Source organism: Bipolaris maydis (genome assembly GCF_028858645.1).
Source record: "Bipolaris maydis strain C4 unplaced genomic scaffold PSV08scaffold_6, whole genome shotgun sequence".
Lineage (NCBI taxonomy): Eukaryota > Fungi > Ascomycota > Dothideomycetes > Pleosporales > Pleosporaceae > Bipolaris > Bipolaris maydis.
Window position 1 is genome coordinate 443868 of NW_027093862.1, and position 12399 is coordinate 456266.

The window sequence follows — 12399 nt, forward strand, 5'->3', positions numbered from 1 at the left end:
AGAGAAGGAGAGGAAAGTGACAAGCAAGCCCGGCCCTTCCTCTTATAGTCAGCAGTAACCTAGTAGTGTTCAAAGTGGACTACTAGTGGCTCCGAGCCAAGAAAGGTGAGATATTGGTTTTCATCGTTACAGGTATGGATATGCAACCAACGAACGCATCGTCGATTCGGAGTGATAGGGTATGCGGGTACTTGAAAATTATTTATAAGGTACATGCACATACGCTGTATGTACACTACCTAGCGTTTTTGCGTTACTGACTGCTTATCTTGGATTGGAACGTTTGTTGAGCTAACTTTTATTTTGCCACGCTGTGGAAGAACTTTTGATTAACAACAATAAGTTCATATTGTGTATTGCCTCTCCCGAACCGATTGTTGTCTAGTCATTGCGTAACTACAAAAACCCGATTTGGATGCATTCCTGCAGAGTGATAGGGTAGGGGTGAAATATTGAGCACAAAGTATGTAAAGTGGAGTATGTAGGATTAATGGACTAAGCCCAAGCACGCAAGATGAAGGGTGGTCGCTTGATATGCAGGACGAAGGACGTAAAGCAAAGTATATTTGCTGATGTGCTATGGGTTATTGACGGGCCTGCCGTGAAGCTTTGCTGTGCCTTTATCCGCAAGGTTTGCAAACGTCTAAAAGGTTGAACGTGTGGCTGGAAGACAACAAGATTGTGCAATTTGGACTGAACCGGTCAGCATCATTTGGGGAATGTGAGACTAGAAGGCCTGGCCAATCATGATCGGACCCGCAGCGAGAATACCAACACGGCATATAGAATTCAGGGGGAGAAGTATTCTAATAAACTTTACGTGAATTTCCTTCATTGATTGATCGGATATCACCCGAGTAAGATGCGAGAACTTTTTTTAACGGAAAACTCAGTGGCCATTCCGCTTAGGTACCCAACTCGTTTGTGAGGCAAGTTAACTTGTATCCAAGCATTATTTCTGGATTCTTCTGTAAAGGCCTCCGGCCAATATCACGTCGCCATACTTTGTGAAAAGGTACAATAACGATGGTTATCGTTACAAAGCATGGAACAGTACATATTTTCATCATGGTCATATGTGCTTGCTTTCAAGAATGTCCTTAGGCCCTCGTGGTGAGGCAGATACTGTTGCTTAACAGGTGCGCACGAACCCTGCTGATCGTCACTACAGCGCATCACCACCTGATGGATATAGCCCCGCTAAGCCATGTTTGCTAAACCAATTGTCAATATACACTAGGCCCCCAGCAGCAGCAAGAAGCTCAATGAAGAGATGAGAAAGCAGATCTAGCTATGTTTGGTCCGCGGGCGAGGGGCACGGCGTAATCAGGCAACCGCGTTAGCCGAAACGGGCAGGGGACGCTGCACGCCTCAAAAGCCACTGACGTCGCACTGCTATCCTGTCCTGTTTGGTACTTTTGATCTTGTACAACTATTCTGTCTGTCACGTTGGATATTAACAACACCGGATTATCGAGAGAACCTCTTAAATTCTTTCTTCCTGGCTGTTACCCGGTTCCTACTATTCCAAACTCACCTAAACTTGGAAAGATGGGAGGTCTCTTGTTCCCTGTAGTATGCGCCGCTCCGCTACCCAAAGAGGTCAGTTGCGTCTATCCTCCCTCTACCCACTCCCTGGCCTTGGCTCCATACTAACCTCTAGCGAGGGCTGCAGGTCATGGATCGCTTCATTGAGGATAACGGCGTCGATGCGGACAATTGGAGACTTGTTTTCGTGGACAGCATTGACGACTATTACGACAAGGCATCAGAGGCACCAATGGAGCACGGAAGCAACCCAAACTCTCCATTTATCGGAAAGACGCCTCAAGAATGTCACCAACTGCTCTTGAAGCTTCGCGAGGACACGGGGTCGAAAATCATGACCGACGTTTTTGCCATTATGGACGAGAGGTCAACACAAGACGACACTGTACTACTCGTATGTGCAGAGAGGGATCTTGACGGCGAGCACCAAGTCTTGGCTATGCCGACTGTCCGTGCTACCTTCCAGGCTTCAGGTAGCGCGCTAATTTTATATGAAACGGGGCACAGCAGCGTAGACGAGGATGCCGAACGTGCTGCAAGCGAAGAAGACAATGTCTATCGCGGACAGTGGTCCACTATCACATAGTTTTTCCTGAGACAATGAAAATTAGTAATAATGAGGAGATCATCTTCGTGTAGTTTTTTTTCCTTGGCTGAGAAAGAGTAGTGTTAGATTCTTTTTGCATCATATGATCGCTGGTTGCAACCAGTTTTATATGGTAAGCAGCATCACAATTATGGCACTGAGCGTTTCCGCAGCTTAATTTAGAATAAGAAGTCTCCAAGTCTCCACGTCTAGTACGTCCATAACCGACATTCCCAACTATTCATCTTCACCAGTCAGCGCTGAACTCTCCCCAAGTTTTGGCTTTGCCCCAATATTGAGTTACGCTACCGCCAGTCTTCACGCTACTGCACCACACTCGAATACTTCTCGCTTCCTAGGTGCCCTCTCCTTGACAGCATAAGTCCATTAGCTATCGTTCACTTGTGCGACGTTCGACACAGTGGCGGCTTTGCTTTTATTAAGCTGGAATACATGCCAATCGACACCTGGAGGCATGATCTACCTACCGCCTCTCTATGACTCCACAGGATCCCAAAAGAATGAGAAAGTATTTTTTGGGAGGGAGAAGGGGTTAACTCTCCAGTATTATTATTATTCCATTATAGTCCTGTATCAGCCGTTGGCTATGTAGGACTTTGGCCGACGGCCGTTCTATCTAACTAGTTACAATTTGATACTTTGTGCTGTATTGCGTGACTGTGGTGCTTCGGCCTATATCTAGCTAAGCTGTTGCTAGCTTTCTAGACGCCTGGTGCTTAAGAGCAGTTTGGTAACAGGGAGAGATGTAGGGCAGCTAGGCTTCCTTCCAGCGAGCTCTCTTAGGGAGAAGGAAATAGTGCTAAATATTTCAAATTTTTAACTATTCTTTTTTTTTCCTTTTTTTTTTTTTTTTTTTTTCCTCTTTTGTTATTGTTTTTCTTATTTTTCTTTCTAGCCTTCTTGGCCGAGATGCCACTTTCTTGTTCCTATCCGCGTGCTAGTAATAAAAGCTAATGTAGCTTCTATACCGCTCGTGGTATGGAGTAGTCGTGGGAGTTTGAGTATTTTTTGGTTTAGAGTCTTTTTAAGCTGGTTTCTTTCTACGCTGTAAAAGCCGCAGTATCGAAGTAGGTGCTCTGCAGTTTGCGGTTTCCCACATCTACAAAGGTCGCATTCTCTTCTCTTTACTCTCTTTAGGTAGGAGTTAAAGTATCCGTGCCCTATCTTAAGAGAGTAGAAGGAGCTTAAAATGTCTCTTTTCGTGCCTCTAGGGATTGCTAGTTGGTTTTTGAGCTTTAGATCGAAGATAGCTCCGTAGCTGGTCTTCTTCTCTCTTACTTTTTCTCTATACTTTCTCCACTCTTCTGCCTGGCTAGCTCGTTGGAGGAGCTTAATCTTAGTGCCTAGGAAGGCTAGGCTTGTTTGTGATTTTTTTGGTGTTTGTTTTGTAGCTTCCTTTGCTAGAGCGTCTGCTCTTTCATTTCCTTCTATGTCTGTATGGCCTGGTGCCCATTTTAAGAAGATCTTTGCTTTTCTGTTAAGGATAGCTTTGGCTGCTTTTTGGCACCGAATTACCCATTGTTGGCCTGGCTTATCTGATAGACTTTGGAGCCTATAGATGGCAGCTTGGTTGTCAGCGTAAACGTGGATATTCTGGTCTTTTTGGGCTGTTTTAGCAGCGTATTCAAACGCTGCTGTAACGCCCTCAAGCTCTCCGTTATAGACTAGTTGTTGCTCGCCTATGTTCTTTGTCTCTGCGTAGATTTCTTCTTGGTTAGGGTTATAGACCGCTAGGCCTACTCCTATCCCATCTCTGTCTTTAGTTTTAGAGGCGTCTGAGTAGATTACTATAGAGTTATCCTCTATTGTTTGGATATAATCTTTGTGGGCGGCTGCCTCTTCTTCTTTGGATTTCTTTGATATAGAGATATTGTAGTTAAGAGAGTCCCATGGTCTGAACCTATATGAGATGATCTCTTCTATCTCTTTGGTAGATGGGATGGAGCTTGTGATAGCGCGTAGTTGTCTTGGTTTATTTGGCTGTTTTGATTGCTGAAGGGTTGTTTTTTGTAGCCTTGCAATAGCTTTTGTAATTGGATGGGTTGGAGCTAGTTGTATAGCTCGTAGAGCGTATTTTCGATTCGTTTGGCTTAGCCGTACGGCTGGTGACGGCAAGCTAGCTTCGATACTTGTTGGGATAGCTGGAGCTGTTTTAAATACTCCTAGTACCTTTCTACAAGCCGCGTTATGCAGCGGTTGAAGCTGATCTTTAATAAAGCTCTGGTTGCGCCAATAGATTGGCGACCCATAGTCTGCAATGCTGGTGACGCATGCTAGGTATAGTTGTCTGATAGCAAAGGGAGATAGCCCGCGGTCGATGTTAGCTAGTCTCCCTAGTCTATTAAAAGCTGTTTTTGCTTGGCTAGCTCTAATAGCTACGTGCTCTCTAAAGGATAGCTTATTGTCGAGGTATACCCCTAGCCACTTAATCGTATCTTTGTGGTATATTTTCTCCTTGCTAGGGAGTTCTAGAGGTATTTCTTTTCTTCTTTTGTTTTTTGTATAGTGGATTAGCTCTGTCTTTGCTATGTCGAATTCGATTGCTAGTTGTTTTCCTTTTGTAACTAGTTTGTTAACCTCGCGTTGTAGTATCTTCACGTTTTTCTTAATAGACGTTGACGAGGTTGTGATTGAGATATCGTCGATATAGGATAGCTGGAATCCATCTATTTGAGGGAATAGGTCTCTAATATAGATGAGAAAGAAGATTGGCGAGACTGGGCTGCCTTGTGGGATGCCCGCGTTAATCTCGCTAAACTCTTCTATTTGGCCGTCAAAGGCAAGCCTTAGAGATCTGTTAGATAGAAAGGTTTTAGCCCAAGTGATTAGGCTGATAGGTAGGCCTAGTCTTTTTAGTGTATCTAGGAACTGATTGTGCGAAACGTGGTCAAACGCTCCTTTAACGTCTAGAAAGACTGTTGATGTAGTATAGCCTTGTTGTTTTTGGTGCTGGATCTGATCTACAAGAAGTAGAGCTGCGTCTATAGCTGATTTCTTTAGTCTCCCTCCTATCTGCGAGTCGTGTAGGAGGTTGGTAGTCTCGGCTAGGTAGCCGAGTCTTTTAGCTATTATCCGTTCTGTTACTTTCCCTAGGCAGCTTAGTAGAGTAATTACCCTATAGGCCTTTGGGGTAGAATAGTCGGGCTTGGACGGCTTCTTTAGAATAGCTCCTGTAGCTCTTCTCCAGCAGGTTGGGTGGTATCCGTAGTTGAATAGCAGAGAGTAAGCTTTGAAGAACGTATTTGGCTGAGCTTGGTAGGCTGCTGTGATAATATCCTGTGATAAAGCGTCTGGGCCTGGTGAGCTACTTTTAACCTTATTAGAGCAAGCGCGTTCTAGCTCAGTTGTTGATAGCGCTGGCCACTCCCACTCTTTCTCTTGGTGGTTATTAAAGCTTGGTAGTGCTGTACTTGGTGGCGGTGGGAATAATGCTTTTCGAAAGGCTTTGCACTTTCCTTTAAAAGAGGTTTCTAGCGTCTCTCCCTGGATAGGAGGGATTCTTTCTACTCTCTTTTCCTTTGTATAGTCCATAGCTTTAAAGATAGATTGTGGGTCTTCTTTTTCTAGGAAGTTACTCCAGTGTTCTCTTTTAGCTCTCTTAATTGCCGTTTGGTACGTTGTTCGCGCTAGAAGGAAGTCTCTCTTAAAAAGATAGGCTTCTTCTATAGAGGTAGCTTGAAGTTGTTGTGCGAATATTCTTTGGCAGTGAGATACGTTTCTTCGTAGCTTAGTTAACTCCTGGTTCCACCAGGGCTTTGCTTTTAGCCCTTCTTTTAGTTGTGGAATAGCTTTATCTGCGGCTTGTTGGATTACTAGCGTAATAGCTTCTCCAATTGCGTCTAGTTGCAGCTTTAGCTTATTATCTTGGCCTAGGAGTAGGTTTCTTGAATCTGCTTTTCTTGGTTGGTGGATCTGATCTAGCGATTGTAGAGCTGCGTTGCTCTGGATAGCTTTGCCTAGCTCTTCTCTAAATAGGTCCCAGTCTGCCCTTTTTGTATTGTATCTTGTTTGGTTAGTAGGGCTATTAACTAGGTCCTTTGTTGTCTGGATTGAGAAGAGTATCCCATAGTGGTCAGATCCTGTTTCTGTTGTTGTTTGCCAGTCTCTTACTTTCGCGGCTAGGTCTGGTGTGGCGATAGTTAGATCTAGCGTTGTTTCTCTAGACAGGTGCGGTCTAAAGAAAGTGGCTGTTCCTGGCGTGTTAAGGAGGCTAAGGTCCTGGTCTTCTATCCAATCTGCTAATAGCTGGCCGTCTTGGCTAGTTTTACAGCCTGGGTCCCACCAAGGGTGGTGCTCGTTGGCGTCTATTAGTAGTAAGGTGGATATTGGTAGCTGAGTATTAGCGAGTAATCTTTGAAAGGTTTTTATATTTTCTGCGTTTTTTTGGTTGTATACGTTGTAGATGTTGAACTTTAGGCGTCCTTCTTGAATCGTGATAGCAATAGCGTCGTGGTCACCTATCTCCTCTCGCTGGCTAACCTCTGCTGTTAGAGATCTAGATATATAAAATAGAGCTCTTGGGCGGAGGTTTGGGTCTACTTTTGGAAAGATTTGGTAGAAGCTCTGGTGGGCTATTGACCTTGGGGCTTCGTAGTTATTACTGCTAGAAGGTGCAATCCACGGCTCTTGGATTGCGATAATGTCCACTTTAAGTTCAATTGCTAGTTGTAGCGTTGACTCTGTAGCGTGCATACTTTTGTTTAGGTTTACTTGTAGTACTTTAAGGTTTTCTACCATTATTTAATAGATAGGAATACCTCGCAGTCTTTGCTGTTAGCAAAGTGGGGTTGTTTGCAGTTTTTGCATTTTGGCAGGGTATGGTTGCAGGCCTTCCCTTTGGTTTTGCAAATACTGCAGTTGTGCTGAGTAGTTAGGTGGTTTTCAGCGCAAAACTGGCAGCTAGCTAGGTTTCTACACCTGCTATAGTTGTGTCCAAATCCTTGGCACTTGCTGCATTGCGCAGTTAGTGGGATTTGGCGGTATTTCTCTACCCGAAGGGATTGGCCAAGAATTGTTATTCTACTACCAATCTTCTTCGCCTCTTCTTCAGATTTAAAGGCAATTACAATAGAGCTTGTTTGCTTATTCTTCCAGCTTCTGGATAGCCAGTATGGGTTACCAACGATTGTTTGGTTCTTATTATACGTTGGGATTTCTGTATGGAGTAGCTGAAGGTTTTCAGCTCCGTCAAAGGTTGTTGGTACTCCATGTACAATAAGCTTAGTCCAGGACTCTAGCGGCTGGGCTTTCTTAATTGGGAGCTGGCTTTGCCATGTATTAACTTGCTTTAGAAGAAATTCTCCTGAGTATCCTTCTGTGGTTGTTAGGATAAGGTTATTTCTTCTGCTTGTTGAAACTTGCTGGATAACTGGGCCAGCGATGCCTGCCTTTTGGAAGGCTTGGTTGATCTTGTTTCTAACTAGTAGAGGGCTAATTATTTGGCCGTCTTCTAGTGTAACCAGCGTCTGGTAGTAAGATGCTGGTTTTTTAGCCTGTTGTGCTTGCTTCTTCCTTGGCTGTACTGTCGTCCAGGCCTGGTTTGAGTTGTTTGCTGCAATAGCTGCGTATGAGCTTTGGGCTGGTTTTTGGGTAGGTTGCGCAGCTATTGGTTGTGCCTTGTTTGAGGCTGCGATCGTCGCTTGTTTAAGCGTCTTTGTTGCTTGCTGTGAGGCGTTTGCGAGCGTGGCTGAGTGGTAAGCTAGTTTGGCAGATAGCTTTTCTGTGATTTGGTTGGCTACTCTGCCTGTTTCGGTATAGTCCCTAAAGACGTCTAGTAGCTCTAGTAGCTTGTTTTGGGCTATATGAGATTCTTCCATTGTAGAGGCCTGGAGAATTAGGTCTCTAGCCCAATAGATTGCCTGTTCAGCGTTCTTGGCAATTGGTTTTGGGCTGGAGGTGTTTTGGTATGGGTTTCTGCCTCTGTAGGTAGTCTCTGGCGAGAAGTTGGCGTATCGCTTGTTTAGTGGTAGTATTGGTATTTCAAACACGCTTGGTGTTTGTTGGTTTTGGGTGGGGGTGGCTGGTGGGGACTCTACGTCCATTTCTCTATTAATTTGAGCCTCTGGTCCTTGGCTCTCTTGCCCGTTTTCCTGCGTATTTACTATAATAGTATCACTATCAGGCGGCATTTTATTACTAAGCTTTTTCTCTTAGTAAGCTGCGGGGTGGTCTGTGTGTTCTTGTTTTCGTGAGTGAGACGTGTTCAAATTAGCTACTTTACCAGCTTCTAGCTCTATAGCGCGTGGGCTGCACGACTTGGCACTAGTTGCAATCGATTTCTTGGGATGGATTTGTATATATTGAGCTAAAATTACACCTATTCTAGAAAACTCGAAGTTGGTGTGTGGTGTTAACTCTCCAGTAGTTACCAAGAAAATCAACCGGATATTTCCTACAGCCTACATCGGGCTGATTTTGCGCCGAAGAATTGGATCGTAGGTCTTCTTTTTCTGATCACATGCCTATTTTGTTTCTAGCTTCAGCTCTAGGTCTCGGGCTAAAGTCTTGGGAGGCTCTAACGTCGATTTGCCATAGATCTTTCCGGTGCAGCCAGTTCTTCATCTTCGTTTGGAGTCCAGTCTTCTGGCATTCTACTGGGTTTTCCGCCATGGCCTCGAAAGATCTATTCTTAGCTGGTTAAATATGGCTACAATAAATAGGAAGGATATAAGATAGAGCGCAGTAGCCCTAGAATTAAAGCTTGCGCCCTAGTAAATAGACTTAACTAAGCGCTACTAGCAAAACGTCATCGTTACAAGCGCATACAAAAGCGGAAAGGCTCTACATGCAGCTGTCATACGGTTAAACAACCGGCGGCTCCTTACATAGCACCGCAATCGTTAGGGCGGTGGAGATATGCTGCAGTTCGACCTCTAACAGCTGTGTGGATTTTGAAATGTTCATGTTTGTGAGGGATGGGTACTAGCAGAGGCTGCAGAACTGCGGTGGTGGTCATGCTTGGCGATGTTATACTATACACTAAAGTTGCATCTAGCACTGTTTTCTTCAGCTTAGTCTACAAACTATTGCCTTCGGCGCAAGGGTCGGCCCGGTGTGGGTCGGCTGCCCTCCTTGCTAGCGCCACCAAGGCGTTCGTCCACTTAAGAGATAAGCATGGTCAGCCTAGTCGTTTGCTAATTCGCCCTCTGCTGCAGTCCCTGCATCTGCGTCCTCCACGATGGTCTTCCTCTCAATCCCCTCAACGACCCTTCGAAGGTTGGCTAGCTCATAAGTCAGAACAACTCGACATATCATGACACTTGCCATGAGCCGGACGATAACAATAACAGCATCGTCCACCGAAATAAACAGCACACCAGAAAACAGTATTGTGCCGTATACGATGTGGCATACTGCCAGTGCGTTGGTAAGCCAGTAGATGGCAAAGAAGAGCAGAGATTCTTCGAGAATTACAACGCGAAGCCGAGTTTGTTGTGCCATCGGCTTGAACTGGTTAAAGGCTGCGTTCACACAATGCCGATATTTGTGGCCACCCTCATGATCTCTCCTGAGAGTTGTGACCTTCGTTCTGAGGTAAAGCGCCAGCGCTCCCAATCCATGGATGACGAAGCCAAGGAAGGCCCAGAGGAAAAATGTATATTCATTGCCTGTGAATGTAGCCGTGAGAACTTGTGCTCCTAGTCGATAGCACAGCTCGGCAATATTTCCTATCGATGCAGCAGCAGCAAGGTACTCTAGGACGACAATGATTGGTTCGAGGCGGATGAAAAATGCGGGGCTTGAAAAATTGCGATCGTGCAGGTCCCCTATAGCTCTGGCATATTCGAATGACCGGAGAGCAAAGACTGCAGGTGATCCAGCTGCAAGAAAACCTGCTAGCAGTGGTCTTCGGGCAATCACAGAGAGCATAGCGGTTTCCTGGGGGCTTGTGCCGAGAGTCGCGAGGATTGATGGAGTAAGACTATGGCACGGGTTAGCTCAGCACCCTGCTACTTTGGCTTGGGAGCGAATGTACCCGAGAACAACCTGAACTTATTAGCGAGCTGTTCCGAAAACAGAATTGAAAGATTCCGACCTGCGCTGATGCCATTTTTGCTTTGATAAGTTCAGGGGTAGCCTCGAGAAGACACTGGACGACATCGTGCGTCATGGTGTCCATACCAAATATCTTCAGACCCGGATCAAGCCTAGTAATGTTTTCTCGATCCTCTAGATATCTGGTGTAGTTGCCAGCGCATTCTTTATTCAAGAGCTCTTGAAATCCACGGTTAAATTCTGGGAAGAACCCCGCGAAATTATCTGACCAGGTGGAGGAAACGAATGACAAGCTGCTGAGCAACACAAAGCCGCTCAGGAACCATGAAGAGAGCATTACCGCTTCAAATCACTAGTTGGAATACCTGTAGAATGCGGATATATGATGGAAACAAGAAGGAGGATAGGCGTTTAGGCAGAGGAAACGGGGTGACGAGTCAGACAAATATGCAGTTTCCTCCTCAGCCTGTCCCGAACCGTAAGCTGACGCGCTTGGCCGCTATTCCCGGGGCCGTACGACGTCAGTTCAGCCTTTATCGACCAATCAAGCACCCCCGCCACTATCTTCTGCTGCCACATATCTTGGTCTACTTGGCGAGAAACTCCCCGTGACGAACCCAATGTTCAGCCTTGCACCTCTGCCCAACTACGACTATTTACATATCTCTTAGTTCCGGAGCATTAAGACGATAGTCTTGTTGAAAAAGAAAATACTTTAAACTTTAAACACACTCCGCTGTGGAAAGTGTGCAATTCGGAATTCCTCTATGCGAGGGTATTTACGATGTGTCTTGGCGGAGGATTTAGTGCGCTTATAGTACTACTCGTCCCACGCGCTAAGGTCTTTGACCTTGTCCTGGCTGGTTCAACGCCAAAACATACCACCTGAACATTTTCCACACGCTATTTTTCTACACAACCCGTTGCAATCAAGGTTTGGCGCGTAAGAAAACGTGAAGCAGCGTATCTAGAATGCTTTCGACAGTATTGAAGACGATAAGAAACCCAATTTGAGTAGTTTAACCTATTTGCTAAAGCGCAGGCTTTAATTCTAGGGTTCTAGTAAACGGTGCCCGCATTCGCTCTATAAACTTGCATATGAGTCTTGTAACTAAAACTAATCAGCAATTGATACGTCAAATACCACAAAGTTCATCTTCCCCACGAAAATACGACTCAATTTCTCCCTCATCACCACTTCAAACACGTCCTTGAGCATACTGGCGGAGAACTTGAACCATCCATTGCATTGTATTTCCCCCGTGCCATCCCTGTATTTCGCAGTGATCGCCACCGGCTTCTTCATCTCCATATAGTCCCCAGACAGCAGCTTCACAAATGTGTCGTCACCGTCATCTGCATCAAAGCTCTCTAATGCCTCATCATCGATGACCATACACCATTCATGTTTTGGACTAAACAGTCCTTCTTCATTGTATGTGTCCTGGTAGCCAGGCTCAAATAGTCTCTCGGAATCGAGTATCCAAGCATAGCATGTGGGAAATGAGTGTATACCTCAGAGAGCAACGCGTTGGGCATAATAGCTGCAGGGATAAGAAGTACAGTATCTATCATGCCTTGGTTATAAGAAACGGGGTGAGAGTCACGCAGGTTTTCGGTTGCGAGGTCGTGGAATTTGTCTAGTAGCTTTTGGAAATAGGTGTTGTCGTCAACGACTTATACAGCGCATTAGTCACTCTCCTAGTACTATAGAGTAGAAAAATACCCCCTTTTTTGTCCGGGGAGCTATTTTGATCAGAATTGACCTCTTCTTGCTCTTGTGGGTGCGTGTAGGTGGTGTAAACGTAGAAGCCCCATGTTGGGTCCGGGCCGGTAGTAAAATTGTTCAAAAACTCCTTACATGCTTTCTTTTCATCGTTATATAGCCCCATAATAAATTCTTTGGAGTTACTTCTGATGTGATCGTTTTCGAAGGTTAAGGGTTAAGAGTGCACGAAAACGTAGTAAGAAGGCAGAAGTCACGGGTGAGCGGCCAAGACTTCACCTTGGCACCAAAATCACCCTGTTTTCAGCCCACATCAGCGCTTCGTAATCTTGTACGAATGATGTCACTTCATGCTAGAATAGACACAGTAGTAGTACAGTTTTGGTATGAACATGTCGCTACCTAGGTAGACATCAGGTCTATATTGTGAGTTAGTGCTCCTCACATCACACTGCAAAAGTCCTCCAACAGTAGGTAGACCCATGCGTCAGGAAGGCTCACAGACGAGGATTGTTAGTGATTC

At 45.2% G+C, this 12399-nt stretch overlaps 3 protein-coding genes across 3 annotated transcripts; 1 reads left to right on the top strand and 2 right to left on the bottom strand.

Moving 5' to 3' along the window:
• Positions 1-1542: 1542 nt before the first annotated feature.
• Positions 1543-2167, top strand: PSV08DRAFT_292208 (uncharacterized protein). The gene is made up of 2 exons (XM_014225781.2): positions 1543-1602; positions 1676-2167. The coding sequence occupies exons 1-2, from the start codon at positions 1552-1554 to the stop codon at positions 2132-2134; spliced, it is 510 nt and encodes a 169-aa protein (XP_014081256.1). The 5' UTR covers positions 1543-1551; the 3' UTR covers positions 2135-2167.
• Positions 2168-9277: 7110 nt separating this feature from the next.
• Positions 9278-10265, bottom strand: PSV08DRAFT_221856 (uncharacterized protein; the record flags this gene model as incomplete). Its single annotated transcript, XM_014225782.1, has 3 exons — positions 9278-10076; positions 10131-10141; positions 10191-10265. 3 exons carry the CDS (start codon positions 10263-10265, stop codon positions 9278-9280), a joined length of 885 nt encoding a protein of 294 aa, XP_014081257.1.
• Positions 10266-11234: 969 nt separating this feature from the next.
• On the bottom strand, positions 11235-12042 carry PSV08DRAFT_370606 (uncharacterized protein; the record flags this gene model as incomplete). Its single annotated transcript, XM_066093196.1, has 4 exons — positions 11235-11261; positions 11295-11618; positions 11666-11826; positions 11877-12042. 4 exons carry the CDS (start codon positions 12040-12042, stop codon positions 11235-11237), a joined length of 678 nt encoding a protein of 225 aa, XP_065949185.1.
• Positions 12043-12399: the final 357 nt, after the last annotated feature.

Excerpts from the sequence above, each read along its gene's own strand:
- PSV08DRAFT_292208 (XM_014225781.2), top strand. The coding sequence starts at position 1,552 with ATGGGAGGTCTCTTGTTCCCTGTAGTATGCGCCGCTCCGCTACCCAAA. Across the intron at positions 1,603-1,675 it reads CCGCTCCGCTACCCAAAGAG|GTCATGGATCGCTTCATTGA; the intron begins GTCAGTTGCGTC and ends CGAGGGCTGCAG.